This window comes from Diadema antillarum, unplaced genomic scaffold (genome assembly GCF_040938485.1).
Source record: "Diadema antillarum isolate AM-2024a unplaced genomic scaffold, OU_Dant_1.0 seq00000407_RagTag, whole genome shotgun sequence".
Taxonomy (NCBI): domain Eukaryota; kingdom Metazoa; phylum Echinodermata; class Echinoidea; order Diadematoida; family Diadematidae; genus Diadema; species Diadema antillarum.
In genome coordinates, this window is record NW_027271395.1 from 1,042,478 (window position 1) to 1,062,475 (window position 19,998).

General features: G+C 40.0%; 1 protein-coding gene across 1 annotated transcript in view; it reads right to left on the minus strand.

The window, feature by feature from the left end:
• Positions 1-205: 205 nt before the first annotated feature.
• The window catches only part of LOC139732266 (chordin-like), an 87,846-nt gene continuing 68,053 nt past the window's right edge, over positions 206-19,998 (minus strand). Inside the window, exons 6-23 of the mRNA XM_071643138.1 lie at positions 19,541-19,628; positions 18,487-18,628; positions 16,274-16,420; positions 15,633-15,718; positions 14,916-15,066; positions 14,303-14,412; positions 13,355-13,471; positions 12,140-12,296; positions 10,806-11,062; positions 10,100-10,213; positions 8,859-9,044; positions 8,229-8,325; positions 5,511-5,647; positions 4,153-4,252; positions 3,585-3,653; positions 2,111-2,208; positions 842-935; positions 206-282 (exon numbers count right to left, since the gene is read on the minus strand). Of these exons, the coding sequence (XP_071499239.1) occupies positions 206-282; positions 842-935; positions 2,111-2,208; positions 3,585-3,653; positions 4,153-4,252; positions 5,511-5,647; positions 8,229-8,325; positions 8,859-9,044; positions 10,100-10,213; positions 10,806-11,062; positions 12,140-12,296; positions 13,355-13,471; positions 14,303-14,412; positions 14,916-15,066; positions 15,633-15,718; positions 16,274-16,420; positions 18,487-18,628; positions 19,541-19,628 (2,227 nt within the window). The remainder of the gene's footprint in view (positions 283-841; positions 936-2,110; positions 2,209-3,584; positions 3,654-4,152; positions 4,253-5,510; positions 5,648-8,228; positions 8,326-8,858; positions 9,045-10,099; positions 10,214-10,805; positions 11,063-12,139; positions 12,297-13,354; positions 13,472-14,302; positions 14,413-14,915; positions 15,067-15,632; positions 15,719-16,273; positions 16,421-18,486; positions 18,629-19,540; positions 19,629-19,998) is intronic.

Sequence of the window (19,998 nt, forward strand, 5' to 3'; positions counted from 1 at the left end):
TTTTGCGTAATCGGCGATAGTCCATCCATAGATGTCGCGCATGCTCAAAAGGATCCCCTATTTCTGTTCCTTCGACAGAAGCAAATTGTCCGGAGGATGAAGAAACGATCCGGGATTAAATTCCCTGTTCCTGTCGGAGAGCTGGACGAGTTTCGATGACCTCCGTGTGAAGGAAATGAATGTCTTTGTGAGGGAGTCCTTCCTCCTACGATCGTCGACCTTTTCTTTTCTTTCGTGCCGGTGTCGCCGCCGATGTCGTCACTGTAGGTCCTATCGTTGGTTCTGAAAATTTTTATATAAAAAGATATTCATAAACGACGTGAGTTATAACAACGATAAAGATAATGATTGTATTGTATAGTTATCATCTTACTGAAAATAATGTTGAGATTAACATGGTGATTTCACTAATATTTCAATGAAATTCATTTCAATTCAATCAAATTCAAGTTTTATTCTATTTTTTCGACCAAAAAATAAAACAAAAACACATACATATCAATTTTCTTTGGTAATAGGGAAAAGGGTATAAGCAGAACATCGTAATATGAAAAGAGTATACAATAATTGTGGAACCTTATGACAATTACATTGTCATGAAAACTGAAGCTGTCAAAGTAAAGTGAACAATACATAAAGTGTTGAAAAAATGAGGGACTCACTAAAAGGACAAAGCTTGTCAAATGCTGGCCCCTCTGCTGTTGTGATAATCGTTCCAACCGTTACATTTCTACACATTCTAGCATAGTCAGATATTGATTTGTATACCTATCTTTACATTTACTGTTTAAATCATTCCATGGAGATTTTACTTCGTATGTGATGGGGAAATAGTACCAACCTTTACATTGCGGGCAACATTCGCCTTTCACTCTGACAAGTTCTTTACAATTAAGCCGAGGACAAGTTCTTCCCTTGCACTTCGCCTGACCATTCTGTGAAATGAAGAGAGAGAGGGGGGAGGGGACCAGGGGGGTTAATCCATTGTGCCGGACGAGAAGAACACGTGACTGGGATGTGGACACCAGTCATGTGAGCAGCTTTTAACCCTTTATGTGCCAGAGAGTCAAATGTGCTCATATTTCACACATACATATACCTATGGACAGGAGATTGATCTGGCGTGCAAAGGGTTAAAGGATGAAAATGGGATGAAGATTCGCCGAGATGATCGTATACTTTCTTTACTTTGTAGACTCGAATATATCTAATTGTTGATGGATGTTGTATCGCATTTGGGGGGGTTTCCCCTTATTTTTCAGTCATAGACGGTGCTTACGCCATTGACTGTTTACACATTTTGCAAGGTAAACTGCCTTTATCTTACTCTGTAAACACTGTAAAATAGAAACATTACCCGTACACCAGTTTTCAGGTGATGATGCAGAATATGGGACGATGGAAGGATCATTCATATACAGACAATATTTCCATTAAAAAATAAAAGCAACTGCTTGTCTGAATTGAAATTAAACTCGGAAAGTACTGATATATAGAATGTTGTTTACTTTCAGCAGGCATTGAAAACAATTAAGTGTCAGCATCAAAGGTTTGTCATTGTTAAAAATTCAGAATTATTGTGATGATAAATGGAAGGGCCCACACCCAAATAGCATCATGTATCATGACGCAATAAGATGAGATACATTATATGACTGAACCAAAGGACGCTTATGAAGCAGGACGGTTGATGCAATAGAACATTCCTTCTCCAGTCTTGCAATATGGAGGATTATCCACTTTCAGGATAACAGATGTACAGTTTTCGACAATTTTCGACAATTTACATGGAGTACTGTAACTTGCAGCTTTCAGATCACACGGTACCGAATGGTGTTTGACTTGACATGAATTCGACATGACTTGACGTGAATTCGTATAATCGTGACAAGTACTACAAGAACAAGAAAAGCGGCCGAACAGTTTTGTACAAATATGGTCATTCTTGTAAGCCATGCAAGTACAACATGTCGTGTAATAGTGTGGGACTAAACAGTTGCTTTTCAATGCCAAGAATACGATAACCCTGTATGGGGCGGTACCCAACCGTCCACATGAAATGACAAGCGTGGTGTAGACTGAACATGAATCTTGCAGCGAAGTGGCTTACCCGACATCTACATCGAACGCAGCTCATTGTACCAAAGGGCGACACTAGAGGGTGCCATTCAGCGCCGTTTCTATAAAATTCGCCAAGGAACGAACATCCTGGTGGAGGTGGGGAAAAACGAGAACATGCACTGTGTATAAAAGCACAAAGGGGAAGGGCTGGGATGTGGAAGGGCTGGGATGTGGAAGGAGGGGTAACTATGGCAACGGAGGAAAGAAAGGGATTGGCTAAAATCCAAACCATAACAGTGCCCACACTGACACTGCTGGTGGAGCTTGGTTAAGATATGTTTGCGTGTTCTTTAGAGCAGAACCTTACGATAGGAAAATTTCATTAATTTGTTTGTTTGTTTGTTTGTTGTTTGTTTGTTTTGTTTTGGTCCTCTTTACATCACTTTAGATGTGGAAAAAAAAGTATCAAGGTTGTCTACCCTCAAATGTATTAGATGAGAGAGGAACAAAAAAGTAATTAAACTAGTTTTCTGAAGAGATTTTGATGGTATGAAGTATTGATATGGACGGGTCTTCTACGAAGACTAAACTTGGTATAAGGAAAACGAAAGGAGATTTAGAAATGACAGAAACAAAATCTGGGCCAATAGGAACAGTAGAAGACAGACATGGCGATTAAAACACTTATGGTTGAGGTTTTGAGTACAGGGGCAAGAGGTTGTACATGAGGGGGAAAATCGAGTTTACATACACAGTAGGACACCTATACGTTTTGACATTACACCAAGTTAACGCTACCACATATATACTTTGTAGAACTACGGAATAGACATTGACATATGGATTGCATTTTATACCGTGTGCAAACATCTACACATGAATGTATGTGGAAAAATGCTTCAATTTTTCATGCACATGAGAGGACTATGCGGCAGTGTAATGTAATTTTCTTGCTTGGAATACGTCATTTCAAGGTGAACAATCTGCAGAAACGTCTTGTATTTTCTGTTCTCATAAGCACATAATACATGGACATACAACGAGATTATTTTTGACAGACCACTGACATAGCTATACGACATATAATACATGATATAACATCCATGCATTTGTTTCATAGTAAGCATGCTGTAACAATGGTACAACTATGTTCAAAACTGTAATCAATTTCGAAACGTTCTCGATTCATCCACAAATTGATATATCTTGATTCTAACTTGTATGTCTGTTATCAGGATATTAACCAACTTTTCTAGACGTACAGCAAATGTGTGACTTCGTCTGTCATGCCAATACAAATATTTACTTGCATTGACGTAACACACACACACACACACACACACACACACACACACACACACACACACACACTCACATACACACATGATCATTCTAAAACATATTCTAGATTTGTTTGTTTGTTTTTTCTGTCAAATTATCTGTGGTGGAAATCCAATTTAAAGTAATGGCACTTGCAGCGTCTTTATTATGACGATAAGGTGTGTACAGAGGGCGTGCTTTACCTTTTTCTACTTCATCTGCCTGGAGGAGTGTGTCGTCTGCAGTCGGGGTCGGTGTCGTTGGTTCAGGTTCTGTCGGAATAATGAACACACAGCATACACTTCACAAGTCTATTTCAGTCCCTGCGTATTGTTTGCTGTCATATCGTTTGTAGTGTTGTTGTTGTTGTTGTTGTTGTTTTACTATTATCATTTTTAATGTCGGCGATTCAAAAAGAGGAGAATGAGAATCAAAATATTCGGCAAAATAATTGAAAGCAGGCACTTTTTAGAAAGTTTTCAAACTTAATATCTCCGCATAATTATAAGCAAAAGTGATAGATAAAATGGCAGCAACAATTCCAACGCCATTTTCTTTTGTCATAAGTTTATGAGCAGGGCACTTAAATGAGCTACCCAAATTCTCGGCGGATGAAATTGGGGAATTACACGTTTATTTTCCTCTATTCAACATTTGCGGAGCAGTGAGGTGATAGAAATGGGTAGAGAGAATGAATGAGATATGCGTGGAACGAGAAAAGGCGACATAAAAATACGTCTACAGGAGAAACAACAGTCCGATATAAGTTACCTGGACAGACTTGGCAACAGTCGTTTGGATTAATTCTAATGGGCTTCGGGCAGTCAACAGGCGGGCAGGCTAGTCTTGAGCAGTTGAATGTTCTTCCCGGCTGTAAAATAAGACCAGCGGGAACTTGCAGTAATGTTTCAAGAAAAAAAAAGCAGCTTGGAATTCGTCTTGCATTGAAATCATAATATCAAGTTTGTGGTTGTCAGTTGTTCGCCTGCACACAACACCAAGTAGAAGCACTACATTTTTGTCTCCTAACCCGATCCCCATCCCCTCGCCACTTTTGCACAGTCCTAGGTACGTCATCATTAAGAAAATGTACAATAACAAAAATCTTAAGATTGCTTTTCAAACTTCAGTTTAAGCAATGACATGACTAAATTTTGTTTTTCGCAAACGGACACAATCTCATCCATCTCTTAATAAGAAATCTAGGACTCTCCCATCCTTCGTTATAGCTGTCCAACAGCAACTTATTTCAACATGATCAGATCGTCTTTAACAACCAACCTCCCGAAGTCTTAAGTTTATGCAAAAACCTTTCTATTCATAATGCTATATTTTTTAAAGAAATGAGTGAATGAATTTCCTCATCAAATTTAATCGGGCCATTCGGTCATTATCAAACATTTAAGGGTTTTCCTGGATCTAATAATGCTGTAAGCAAAATGAGAGCACTCTGGAATTCGACGGTGAATTGGGCGTGGGCGAGAGTGTGGATTTTTCTTGTCATTACGGAGTTCTTGGAATTCATGAAACTTCCTTACGAAGTTATTCGTCGTCTTCAAATAGAAGTCGAATAATTAGATCTGTAGCAGTTTTGGAAGTGGTCATAATTCCCACGGCGCAATGGTTACAAATCAAGCATGACAACTCAGATTTCTTGGTTGAGTCACCACGTTTCTGATAAGATTAGGAGTCAAAAAAGAGGGGAAGATATTCTGATTAACTAATTCCACAAGTGTTGCACTTTTTGCATGGTCCATTCATGATGATTAGTAACGCATGTTTTGAATGATTGAATCGGGCGGCCGCTTTATGTGATTGTTCATGGGTTTGAACTCTGCGAATCATGCGAATGTCAGACTTGCAGCGTATTAAATAATCATCATTCCATGCCTTGCGTTTGATGGTGGAAAGAACGCACATTCATAGACATTAACAATGGCTGCAAGAAATCAGGTGGTTCCATCGGAAACGATACACGAAGGTAAGCATGAAGAATGACTGGAATGACTGAAATCATACGAGAATAAGTTTTTTAAAATAAAAAAAAATCTATAAAAAGAATCAATAAATCAATAATGACATCGAAACTTTAACGAAATATCATTGCAGAAATCAAAAGTTGAACTAACCATGCAAGTACATAACACGCATCTACTGTAGCCGAATGGAGGAATGTATGGATGCCACTGCGTACCCACGCGATGTACCTTTTTATCACCTTCGAAGTAACACCCCTCTTCCTCATCAACCTCCTCCTCGACCTCGGCTGCAAAATACAAAAAAAAAAAAGAAAACTGTATCACATGAATATTAAACTATGTATCGTGATTCGACGTTGTGTGGCAGCGCGCGCAAATGCAGGGCGAAAAGATTAGTAGACGATTTTGGGATCGTCGTGCATTTGGATGTCACCTAATAATATATACTCCCTAGTTTTGCTTTGTTTTGTTTTTTCAATATGCAAAAGATGACTAATAATCATCTGCACCCAGCATCAAAAATTCATAATGATAATGAAAATAATGTCCTCATTAGCTTTCGATATATAACCCTCCTCTTTTAGCGTAATAACTTGGTTTTTTTTTTCACTGCAGCACTTAACATACATTTAGGACTATTGTCGACATTGATAAGCACTGAAAGATAATCATTTTCAATTAAAGTGACATAGCAGGAAATATTTAGGCCTTCTTCTCTCCCTTTTGGCAATGCGCTGTTACATTGCCGACAATTCTTGGTCACGGACAATTTGTTTCGTAATTCGATTGACCACGAGTCACCCCCCAAAAACACATGCTGGCATAAGTCTATTTTGGAGATGAAAACCTGTTTTTGATTCGACACCCATTCTGACATTTCCCCTCGTCAACACGCTTTGGTTTCGATTTTGGGGGGCACAAAGTACAGTGTGATTATCGCTCCTACGACTGTTTCTTCCTCTCTGCCTGCCTAACAAAAATATATAACTATATATCTCTCTTCCTGATTGTCTCTCTCTCTCTCTATCTATCTCTCGCTCTCTTTCTCTATCTACCTATATAATATAATATCTATCTATCTTTCTTTCTGGCTGTCTCTTTCTCCCACAAAGTACAATGTGATCATCGCTCCTGCGACTGTTTCTTCCTCTCTGCCTGCCAAACAAAAATATATAACTATATATCTCTCTTCCTGATTGTCTCTCTCTCTCTATCAATCTCTCGCTCTCTTTCTCTATCTACCTATAATAATATCTATCTATCTTTCTTTCTGGCTGTCTCTTTCTCGCACAAAGTACAATGTGATTATCACTCCTACGACTGTTTCATCCTCTCTGCCTGACAAACAAAAATATATAACTATATATCTCTCTTCCCGATTGTCTCCCGATCTCTTTCTCTCTTTCTCTCTCTCTCTTTCTATGTACGTATTTATCTATCTATCTTTCTGACTGTCTCTTTCTGTTTCTATTTCACTCACTCTATCTATCTATCTATTTATCTATCTATCTATCTATCTATCTACATTGTATCAATCTAACAGTCTATTTATATATCTAGATATTCATCTATCCATATATTTGTCTATCCATCTATTCAGCTATAGATATATTGTCTATATCTCTTTATGTATATGATTACCACATATTCCTTCGTCGTCCAAAGTCACTTCCTCCAACTTTATCTCTGTGCTTTATATGGCTTTCTCTCTTACTCTATCTGCCTACCTATCTGTTAATTATCAATCAATCATATATCTTTCTATCATCATATCTATCCGTCCATCATATCTGTCTATCTATCTATCTATCTATCTATCTATCTATCCACTATTCTGTCGAGTAGTTTTCCATCTATTATATCTATTTCTCCTGTGTCTATTAACAAATACAATACATGTAGAGGATGGGCCAGACACGTTCACTTCACGCATCCACGAAACGCACGAAAAAGCTCCCATCAAAAACGAAGAGGAAGTGGAGCTCTGGAGACAGAAATTGACTTCGACATCGAATCTCGTTCTGCCATCGAGCCATCTCCCACCCCGTGGTTGGCAGAATCCAGCGCTCGCTTGGGAGTCGTTAGAGAGGAAACGGGCGTACCGTAGGAAATTGAGTTACCTCATTGGATCTGTTCAAATCGTCTCAGATAGATGATGTTGTACAGTGAGGGGATTATTCTCTGGTTTCGATGGCCTAATAAGCTGACATCGCAGTCAATTTGGCAGAACATGCCTGTGTCCATCTGATATTCTGTCGAAAAATATTTTTTTCTGATAACCTCGTTTACTTGGACACGTCCTCTCTGGTTTCCATTATGATATGATTGAGTGCGATACGTTTCGACGAGTTCGATTGAGAGATAAGAAAATTAGGCATCACGAGATGAAGGGAGTGCAGAGGAAAATCCTTCATTATCTTATAATTTAAATCATGTCAATTTTGCCGACATCTTAACTCGCTTATGGCACAAACGTGTGTTTGACGAGAGAGGTCAACAATGTGTCAGATTGAGGTTCGATTTTTTTTATCAGTTTGTCTCCCTCTTGCTTTCAATATTGCATGATGCGACAAACACTGGATCGCTGTGTAAACTACTCAACCTCATAATGTCCCCCCCCCCCCCCCTTGATATTATAAACTTTGATTGAAACACGGTAGTAGGAAGAGAGAGAAGTGCCGTTTTCCCATACGGCAAACTCTAGCCTCACAGAACAAAGCGACTGCGTTCTATATATTGGAAAGAAGGGTACATTGAAGATTCATATTCACAACGCTTTCATAGGCTGCTATGCAGTCATGTTTTTGATTGAGATCAATGTATTTCGAAATCATTCATTTGGGCTTTTCGACCTGCATGGACACTTACGTTGAGGGCAAGTCGGGCAACATTCGCCCGGGAAGGTGACGGGGTTCTCACACTCCAACTCCGGGCAGATAACAGGGTCGCAGATAGTCACGGTTTTCTACAAGCCAAAACAAAAATAAAACAAAACAAACAAAATAAAGAAAAGCAATAAACATGTTCTTGGATTAAGGTTGTTGAGGAGTGTTATGTCAGTAGTGTATACAAACCGAAGTACCGCTTTTTAACTCTGTAGCCCGAGAAAAGATGATCGGAAGTGGAGTCAAGTAAATCCACAGAAACGTTGGCATGGGTAACTTCTCTCCACTGTTCAGCAGTAGCACACCATTTACCTTGTAAATATATTCAACAGCATTAAGCGAACCTTAAAAAGCCAATGATAAAAATGTAATATGGTCCTCTCTACCCGTACCCAACTGCTTCAGTGCAAGAGCTGGTCTCCTGAAGGAGTTGCCAAGAGTACTAGTAATTACCTTCACAAGTTGTTCCTCTCTTCTGTCATATTGAAAATATGCTGAAATATAAACATTCGTCTTTTTGTGTGTGTTTTTTTGTATGATTTGTTTGAAAGTTTTATTTTTGTTTGCTCCATCAATGTTATCAATGTGGTTAAACGATGCTTTAAAAAAATACCTTGCAGGTACAGGTTGTGCATTTGGAGTCGTAGTCGGGTGACCAGCTCGACATCGGTGCCCGATATCGTCCCTCGAAGAAGCACGAGTTGGGGTCCGCCTCCACGCTGTGCCCAACCTGCTGAGTCGGTACGGGGATCAGGTTGTTCCCGTCCGGGGAGTCATGGCAGGTGTTTGGTAAAACCACCTGTTCAGATAAAAGAGAGTGACACTACAGATATTCAGTTATAAAGTTATACAGTTATTTAGATATCTACGAAGTGTTTGGTAGCCATCTTTGTCATCACATAACGAGGGAAAAACAAAAATAGCTTCTCTGAAGAAAAAAAAGACAACAACAAAGTGATAGATTCGTCATTGTCTATCAACACATTCCGGAAGTATGACGTGTCGACAGAATATACAAAGTCAAGGCACTATTCTATACTGACGGAGAAACACAAATGTTTGTTCACTTGATAAAGCAGTCCCCTATAGCCCCCGGCTGTCTGCAGGAATCACGGCGGATTTTCCAAACACGAATCAGGAGTCGCGCGTACGTTCGAGAAGTTGGCATCAAAAGAGAGGGATTAACATTAAGTTGACAATCGGCATTTGTTTTTTATTTTCGTCATAATGTTGGGGCGACATAGTAGCCGACTTACGTCGAGTCAAGGTCGAGACTGGGAGGCGAGCTGTCCCTATAGGTAGCGTGTCTATGTCGGGCGTGGCATAAATAGGTCCCTGGTTCGACAATATTTCATGGGGTCCGGTTGATGCAAATTAAATGTGGGTGAGCTTGCCTTTGCCTAAAGTTGCTCTCTTTAAAGAGACATTTCAATATTTTTCCCCAAATAGATTGAGAAGTAGAAAGACACATATCCCATACATAAGGGATGTTTAGTTACAATTACACTCTTGTAAAGAGCATGTTGAATACTGTGTGAGGTGATTAGTCCACACAAAAAACAAAAACAACAGCATCAACACTCGTCCATACACTACACACATAACTCGTCGATAAAAAACCCACACGTATAAGACCTACATGCGCACGCAACCATACACGTGCGCACCTAATAAAATGATTTGTTTGACTGACCTTTCTCCCTCGTTCAATAGCATTGGTTATCATCAACAACAACAACAACAACAACAACAGCAGCAGCAGCAGCAGCAGCAGCAACAACAACAACTACAATCATATGAAAATGACGCATAGTGCAGTCGGCAGGGAAAGGAGGAACATTATGTTCAACCTACCAGACCCCGTATCTCGCCTTCTCGATGATTTTTGGTGCTGACTTGGATGAAGGCCTGACCACGATTCATACTCGCCAGGAGACCCGTATCGACTTCACTCAATGTTCCCCTCGCCTGCAGAAGATATAAATTTCACAATGTCACGCTGAAAGTTAACACGACGCTTTGCCCTGGCCAGAGCAAAAATACAACAAAATCACTCTCTTCTCCCCATACAAGGGCAACCAAACATGCATGAGAATAATCCTGCAAACATTCTAAATTCGATTGCACTTAATGTAAATATACCAACGAACAGGAATAATAGATATGATATAATAGTTGTAATCAAGTTGATCTAACCATCTTACATTATCATGTCTCGCTCCTGAGTTTTCACGTGATGAGGTATCAAACCTCTGGGACGTCAAGTCTAGTCATGCTAGAAGTCAAGAAACCAGTGCTGCCCTCTTTTCAACGCAGACTCACAATGAAAAAAAACATTAAAAAAACAGATCTGCCCTTGCAATGAACAAAAATTCATAACACTGATTGGATGTTGCTATGGAAACGGCTATCACAGCAACCTCCAATCATTGCAAACCTTTCACACAATATTGTCCATGACACCATTTAGTTACATACATATAGGAAAGGTCGTCAAGTGAATTGTCACTGACATTCTTCGAAGAAACCGCGCACGAGTCATACAGCCGCTGATACTTACGCTGTTACCCCGGAAGGCGTTGAGCACGAGACGCACGCGACTCTCGTCGTCTTCGATCACGCCGATCTCTGCGTAGTAGTGCGTCGACGCCGGCGGATCGTCGGTGCCGATCTCGTCCTCCGTCACGCTGTTGAGCCCGACCACGGCGATCTCGTAGTTGAGCGAGCAGTCCTCGTCGAGCACGAGCCACGCGTGGCCGGCGGCCCCTGTCTCCTGGGCCGGGTCCATGAGGGCACCCGACAGCTGGATTGGCATGTCTGCGAGCAGAGTGGGAAAAAATCCACTGTGACATTTTACTGACGCATATTTGTTATAACCCTAGAACAGCTAGCTGATCAACTTGAAGTTAGCGATCTTGCTAATGTCATGCACACATTACGCCCACTGAAACGATGGAATCGTATGCATTCTTCTCCTTTAACTTAGCCCTACTAAATATCATGAATCATACAGAGTTTTCAGCCATTAGGAGAATCTGTTTTGACATACTGCCTGTTCATGTACCAAAATTTGACATTGTGACATTGACATTGATGAAAATCTACACTCACCCACTGTTTTTTAGAAGAGATGAACTATATAAATATCTTCAGCTATAAAGTGCAGTTACGTTTTGAGTTGACCTTGCAGTACTTCCTGACTTGAACAGATGACGAAACGACATGCCAAATCCATGCTGCAAGCCAGAACAAACCCAAAGGATCGTCTGTTTCCCGTGAGTCTGTGTTGTTTTGTCATGGTCACGTGACTTACAACGGGTTTCAGACTCATAAAAAAACTGATTTGTGAACGTCTTAAGAAACACACCTTGTAAAGTAAAATTGATGTTTATTTTCTCCTATTTATTTTCTCCTATAAGTACATTTCACATGACGCGTCTTTGCCAATTGTGGTCCTAAGGTGATTGCCAAACAAGTTTTGATTAACTGAGGGTCCATATTTTGGCTGTCTGAAAGGTTGACGACTAAAATGTCATCGAAGAGTACCGGCGGAGCTCAATTCGATCAAGTATCGTCACGGGGTGATAATGTTAGCTTTTTTTTGCATGTAAGTGTATGGCAAGTTCCGTGTTCGACTGACAGGACTATAGGACTGTGTGACACTGCTGTTGTTGAGATTATCGTTTACAGTCAGCGGTCGGCGACTAGACTCATACATATCATTAGATGAACGGCTCTAAACTCTGAACATGAGTAGAAACATGTTTGACAAACGTGATTACAAATGAGAAATGTATGTAGTAAGAGACTCTTCATTCACACATGGATGCAAGGGGGAGGAGGTACCCCTAGGAATCGGGGAATGCGAGGGTGCTGCTATCAAGCCAAACTTACCAGCGTGAGTTCGTATGTGAGACTGGTAGGGCAGCTGGACAATGCGACCGCGCAGCTCCGACGTCCAAAATGCCCCTGTGGCCACATTGACGTAGAGGTCGCCATGATAGAACATCTGAAGATCACGTGGTTTAGGGCGCACCCATTTACCGCTGGCCTGTAAGAATTGATATGAAGATTAGAGATGATAACGTAATCCTCCTTAATTCTTTAAGCAAAAAAAGATACTTTCAAAAAAAAATAGATTATTAATATTGACGGTAGCACATCATTCTACACAATAACCCATACAAATTAGCTGACCGCTTGTTTCTTGGAGTTCTTCCACCGACAATGAGAAAACTTGGAAGAGCCAGGCTGAATATCGACGGAGTGATTACAATTCGAATTTTGAAAAAGAAAAAGTGATGATTTAGTTATGGTCCATGTTTTTAGACAACTCGGGAGCTAGGGAGTGGGAGACGCCATTCACATCATCCGGAAATATTGTAAGCATCAAAAGTAAACAAAACAAATGTCTGAAAATAAGTGGACTTAAAAATGCAGGTATATAAGTCATTAAGTTACGGCCGATGACTGGGTGGAATAAAGTTACATCAGGCTTGCCTGCGCACCGATAGGCAATTATAATTGTTTCATAGAAGGTTTGAGGATATTGCGGATGGAGCTAAGGTAGCACTGTTCTCCCATTACGTGGAAGTGCAATAACAGAAAGACAGATAGATAGATAGATAGATAGATAGATAGATAGATAGATAGATAGATAGATAGAGATTGACAGATTGATAGGTAAATAGATAGATGGATAGATAGATGGATAGAAGGATGGATGGATGGACGGATGGATGGATGGATGGATGGATGGATTGATTGATTGACTGATTAAAAAAAAGATATGTAGATAGATAGACAGGCAGACAGATAGACAGATAGATAGATAGATAGATAGATAGATAGATAGATAGATAGAGATTGACAGATTGATAGATGAATAGATGGATAGAGGGATGGATGGATGGATTGATTGATTGATTGATTAAGAAAAAAAAAATATGTAGATAGATAGACAGATGGATAGATAGATAGATAGATCGACAGATAGATAGATAGATAGATAGATGGACAGATAGATAGATGGATAGATATATACATCTATGTGATCTGATCATGCTCAAACTTTAGATGTGTTCGAGAAGCTGGAGCAGGCCTACTCACCATCCCATCACGGTAGTTGCCCAGAATGTCGGCCACGATCCTCCGCCTGTTTCTATTCCTGACTGCCATCTCGATGGTTATGGCATTCACTTCCGTCTGGATGCCGGTAAGACGAACCTGTGATTGAATACAAAGAAACAATTATCAATTGACATTCAACTTTAATAGTTTTGGGAATGACCATTAGAAAGTCATGAAAAATATCGTGAAACAAGTTTATGTCAACAGAGAGCAAACTCTTTTTTAAACTTAATTCAACAAGCTTTTGCTGCTCGAAGCAGAGTGATACAAAAGGTAGGCATCTGGGTCCCATTTCATTAAAAAAAAATTGCTATGCTAGCAACTCTTGCTGGAATGACAGTTGTCATGGTAACGACAAAAATCAAGCTTCCTGATTGGCTGTTGCTATGGAAAGATGATATTCTAGCAACAGTTGCTATCCTAACTTCTTTTATTAAACGGGGCCCTGGACTCATCCTGAGGAGTAAAGTTCGAATCCTTCTTATCGAGCACATTATTTTATGTTTTAAATCCATGATGTCCCTGTTTAGTTTCGACCCTGGATTCAAAGTGATTTTTTGACAATACTGGACTAATAAAATTTCCATAGGCCATATTTTTAATGTTGGATCAAGTCTTTCATGTCTTAAATAATACCTAGAAATAAGATGAATGACAGCTTATCCTGACCAGAAACACGGACTGACTAAGTGACTAAATTCAATAATTGAAGTTTCAAAATATTCTAACACATATATGGCTATGTTGTAATATATTGTACTTTTTTTCTCCGTGAACTTTTATCAACAAAAATGTAAATTTGAATTTAGATTTGAATTTGACTTTGAATTATGTTAGCACTAGAAAGTAATAGGACCTTACATAATTTATAGATAGGATTGGGCATTGGGTGAGAAAATAAGGAGTTACCCAAGTCCCTCCCCCTACCTTGTAATGGACTGTCCCGTCATCGTCTACGGTGAAGATAGCGGAGCCGCTGGCACCAGTGGTCTTCGGTCGGTCAAGGGCCTGGCTCCCGGAGAGGACCGCGTGGATCACTGTAGAGGACGCCGAACAGGTAAAAATTTAGCCACATAATCTTCTTATGCCTGGATATACAACTAACGTGAATACCTGCTAACTTGATCTTCCATGTTTGACAGAAATGTGTTGAGAAAATGACATGTGTCCCTTTTTCTGTGTTTAAAAGCGTTTTCAAAGACCTTCATGAGCTATGCTTTTTATTACAAAGAAATGCATTTATGTCTTATCATGAAAAAAACTGTATATAATTAAGTTCTATTACTGCCGCACGATAAATGTAATGTGAAAGCTTGGGTTACTACTGCAGGACAGATGAAATGATACAATTCCATCGGGTACGATCTAATCATCTAACATGATACTGGTATGCGACACGAATCGCAATTATTGCACAGTTTGACACGGTGTGATTATTTTCATGTTGAACGATGTGAATGGTTGCATAGAACGTACCCTCACGCTGATCTTCGTGGTTTGTATATACCTGCATGACCTGGTTCGTATTTTGAGAACTTACTATTGCACGTTCTGAGGGGCGTGATGTTTCCCCGGAGTGGCCCGTTGTCCTCTTCGCCGAGAATCGACACCGTCATCTTCAGCTGGCCTTTCGTCAAGGCTTTCTGCAAAGTTTTGGTGAGGCTGTCGAACACGTCGACGATGTCGATGGCCTGATCGGTCGAAGTTAACACAGAGACAGACACGTATGTAGATAATAACATGTTTCCACACGTCTCTAAAAAAAAATTCCAATGGAACTTGATCGTTAGTCCTTCATTTTGGGGGAAAAGAGAACGATGGAATCTCTCATGCAGAATGCTTTATATCTTCTTCTCTCGTCAGTCTCATTAATTTGATGTATATTGTGATGAAAGGCATGCAAAGGGTGATAAGATTACCTGAGGGGGGAAATAAATGAGGATCGCTTAGACATAGTTTACAAATTATCTTGGAATGAAAGTGTCTTTTTTGGGGGAGTGTGTAAAGTAAAAGTCGTCTTTTTCTTAATCAAAATACTCGGTGATGTTGTGATACGATTGTACGTAAAGGGAAAAGTGTCGCAATTTTCACATGATCTCCTTTGACACACACCACAGGATTTCAGGATTTTAGTCATTGTATGAATTACCAAACTAAAAGAAAAGATGAATTTGATAATACTGTTTTCCTAATGATAGAAATGACTAGTATGTTTCAACACATCAATCAATTTCTGATACAATTCGACAAGTCATACCTCAGATCCCACCGTTACTTCCAGCCTTTTTAATACTGTGCTTCTCTTCGCAATTTCCACCACGATAGTCGCGTCTTCTGTCCTGTCTACATAAGCAAAAACAAAAAACAAAAAAAGATGACACAAAAAATAGAAAACGTAATGAAATGATTTCTTAACTTCTCACATTAAATAGCTTATCGAGGTGGGTAAAGTCCTATAGCTGTTTATGAAGGAGACCACTCGACAAAATCGAATCAGGAAATATGGCTTCCTATCAGTGCTATGCAGAGCCAAATATGGTGAGGGAAAAACGATCATGCAATCTTATTCCTCAAGCAAACACCAGATGCATTCGTTTGTATGTTTGTTTGCTATTGCTATTCTGTTGTTTTTCGCTGGCAGTAATTATTTCACCTCGTGTTTACACCCCCTTCATGGTCTTTTGATATGATTATTCTCATGTGGAAATACATATCACCATAACAAGTCTTATGAAATACTTTCGAAATGTGCATGAAGTTAACCTTTTGAGGAAGAAAACCAGGCCTGTCGAGTCGAGCATTATCTAAATGGGGAATGGACGCATCTCTGTTGCAACAGCATCAACAAAAACTTCTCGTCCTTATTCTTCGACACTAATGCTACTCGAGTTCCCTCACCTGACTCCACTAGACCGTCCAGCAGGGCGGCGAAGTTAAGAGTGATCCCTTTCTCCGACGTCGAGATCATCACCAGACCGCCTCTTCCGAGAACCTGGTTGACGGGACCATTCCGTCGCTTGGGCGTCAGGAGGACGCTAAAAGATTCTGCGGGAAATTAAACAAGTTTCAAGTTACCGAATAAATGTTACCATGTTACCGAATAAATGTTACCAAATAAATGGTTTGGTGCCTAACTTTGCTTTAGACAGTACAAGGAGATCAGCAACATCACTATAGGATTGTGAGGGATGATTAAACACATGATACACTTGTACACATTATTGTATATTCTATATTCATTGCAAACGACAGGGCATAAACATAATGGCACATTAGAAATCGCAGTGTAACAGTTATCATGCTATGTTCATAATTATTTTGAATGATAAATGCGTTCCCGACTCGTAATGGATGCTTTGAAAATACCTTTCGAAATCACTTATCAAACAAACTTACTCATTATGAAAGTTTTCTCCTAAAAAGGAAATCCATTCACCGTCGTGCGTATAACGCAGATACGATTTCGACCTACTTTCAGACGGTCAGCATGTTAGCTGATAGTTCAATAAACCTTGATTGCATAAGGCGCATCTACCGAGTCATTAATCTTAACGAGGGGACTTGACTATAATTATAACCGTGCTTACACATAAACATGCCGAGCTACGTAAACGTCATAAAACTTTTTACGGAACTGGGTCATACATTTGCCATAACGGCGCTCTCCGTTTGAACTGCTTATAAATTCTGTTCAGTGATGAGGAAGAAAACTAATGTCACTCCTTTCGATATCTTTGGTAATCAAGGACCATTCTGTTACATCCAGACTAAACTTGCTCTACAAGTTAGTGTAAAGAGTGACGCGTACATCGCAATCACATCTTACGTTGAAGATAGAGAAAGAAGAGAAAGCCTCTTCTGACACATTCCGCAAGATTTAAAAAAAAAAGAGAGAATCTTCGCAGGAATGGATGTGAAAAACATCTGTAAATGTCAACGGCACTCAACAACTCGCGCTATAAAACTCGCACTGAACGTCTGGCGTAGGTAAGAATATAAAACAAAATTTCAGATCCAATACTAAGCCCCCCCCCCCCCCCCGACTCTATGGAGATATTGCAATAATCTTCTTACGATACACATCGATTTCTCGAACTATGACAAAAACCCCGTCTTCTTTTCTTTTTTTTCGAAGAGACTTCTCAAGAAGGCTGATGTGAGTCCAATGTCAAAGTGTCGGTCCCCCATGCACCTGTTTCGTGAAAAGATAGATCGACCCCAAAACACATCCCTGGCGTGACCACATTCTGTAATTGTGTTACCATGGTGACGGACGGGAACAGCGTTTCGCGCGGAACCCAACTGCACTCATTCGCGCTTTGAAATCAACTCGCATTGTTTTAGAATATCAAAAAGCAAGACGAAAAGCATAAAGTCAGGATTTTGAGGACATCCATCTCTGCCCGTCCAAATTAGGTGATGGACCTCTTGATGTAATTTTGAAAGCTACGGGGTAAATCTTATTCAGGAGGGCGTTGGTTTGACATAGCTACACGCAGTATACAAAGCACATTGTATTTGTGATGTCATATGAAACAGAGGTTTTATAGGTGAGATGGGTATTTATGGCAAGTTTGCATCCAACAAGGAAAGCATTCCTTGGATGGAATGTTGAAAGCAAAAAGTCAATAGCATTCCAAAGCTGAGAACAGCGTTGTACTGTAGGATTAATCAAGATCAATATTGACAGGCCCCATAGGCAAAGACGGACTGTCATTGACTCATCGCAGTTAAATCTAATCCCGCAAGTCCTTCTCTTTTCAAATTTGAGGTTGTAAATTAATTGTACCAAGGTATCTCGGCATCATCATGACGGATGACACCATCACCACCAAAGACATCTTGGAATCTCTGCTGAATGAAAGCTTAAACTACAACATCATCATTTCTCCGTTTGGAAAGGTTATGATGAACTAATTACTTAATCGAGAACGGGTCATCTCCTATAAGTCGCCAGTTAGAAGAAATGAAGATAATCATTATTTTCAATTTGTTATAACGCTAGACTAGTCTTAGAGCAAGACTGTGGTTTAAGTATTCTTTTGATTGGTTGGCGGCTTGTATGTTCTATATTTAAAAAAATAAGAGAGAAAAATCAGGTCCCTCCTTACCTTGAGAGAGAGCCCGATGAGGAAGAAGGCGACCCCGGATCTCGCCCTGCTCATGCGTTCTTGTTGTCAAGGTGACGAAGAGATTGCGGTTTCTCAGGTCGCGGGAAACGATTTGAGGCACGTTTCTCCATTCGCCGCAAATCTGCATCGGTTCGGGTAAAAGACCATAGAACAATATCATACGTCGATCGATTTGCAACCATTATGTGTTTTTTTTTTCATTTCGACGTCAGTCCGTCAATCACCAGTCTAGTGCTCTTGAAGAGCGAAAGCGAGACCTTCTTCGGATATTACAACATTCACATTCTTCTTCAGATATTTTGACATTCACGTTGTGAGTATCAGACGGTTTTTAAATTCATTTATAGCAATGTCTTGGGCACTGTTGATACCAAGGAAAAGGATGAAAGAGCTGATCAAGGTTTCAGAAGTCATACCTTTGCTTGAAAGCTTTTAGGAAGAATGATAAAGCAGGACTTTTTTTCTGCAGAATGAATGACGTTTGGACAGGAGTGGCCTACTTTCAAACACAAGTAGTGAACTCTCTATTTCTCTTCTCATCTCTTCTCCATTCTTCTCCTCTTTCCTCTTCTCTTTCATATCCCTCTTCCTCACTACACCTACACACACGTACACACACACACACACATACACACACACACACACACACACACACACACACACACACACACACACACACACACAGACACACAGACAATACACACACACACACATGCACATACCCCCTCAACGATACACCTGTTGTACCTCCCTCATACTCCGGCATGCGGAGCAGTCGTCGGGTGAAACCAGGGTATCGAGAGATATCGATACGGACAAGCTAACGATCGGGGTCACCGAGTTTCCTTGTTTGATATGATACCGTACATTTGTCTTTGCTCTCGAATTACCCCAAATATCGCGATTTGTGAGCCCTTGGCCTTTCGCCAAGACAAAAAAAAAAGGAGAGAAGAATGGAGGCGGGTGGATAAAAGAGAAAAAAGGAGTAGGAGAAAAGAAAACGACTACAGGAGAAATGGGGAGAAAGTGTTACCAGATCTGAAGAGAAGTCGCGGACGGTGTGGACGTGTAGCGTAGAGTTGAGTACTCCAGTAAATACGACCTCGACGGGAGTGCTGAGTCTAGTTTTAGAACATGAAAGAAAACGAATTATTTTGACTATCCTTGATGTCACTCTTTCAACTGCTGATGCAATTTACGGTTGTCATGGTCGTTGTTAAAAGTCATAATTTTGATGTTAGGGGAATTGCTAATCTCCACACTTCTGTCACGACCCATATTGTAAATGAATTCACTAACTCATTGAAATAATAATCAAAAACGTCATGGTGTGTTTTTTTGATAGTTCATTGGCTCCTTTTGTTGCAGTTGTTGTTGTTGTTGTTGTTGTTGTTGTTGTTGTTGTTGTTGTTGTTGTTGTTGTTGTTGTTGTTGTTGTTGTTGTTAAACAGGTTTAGGACTTGAAAATCATTCCAGCTTCAGCCGAGTTAT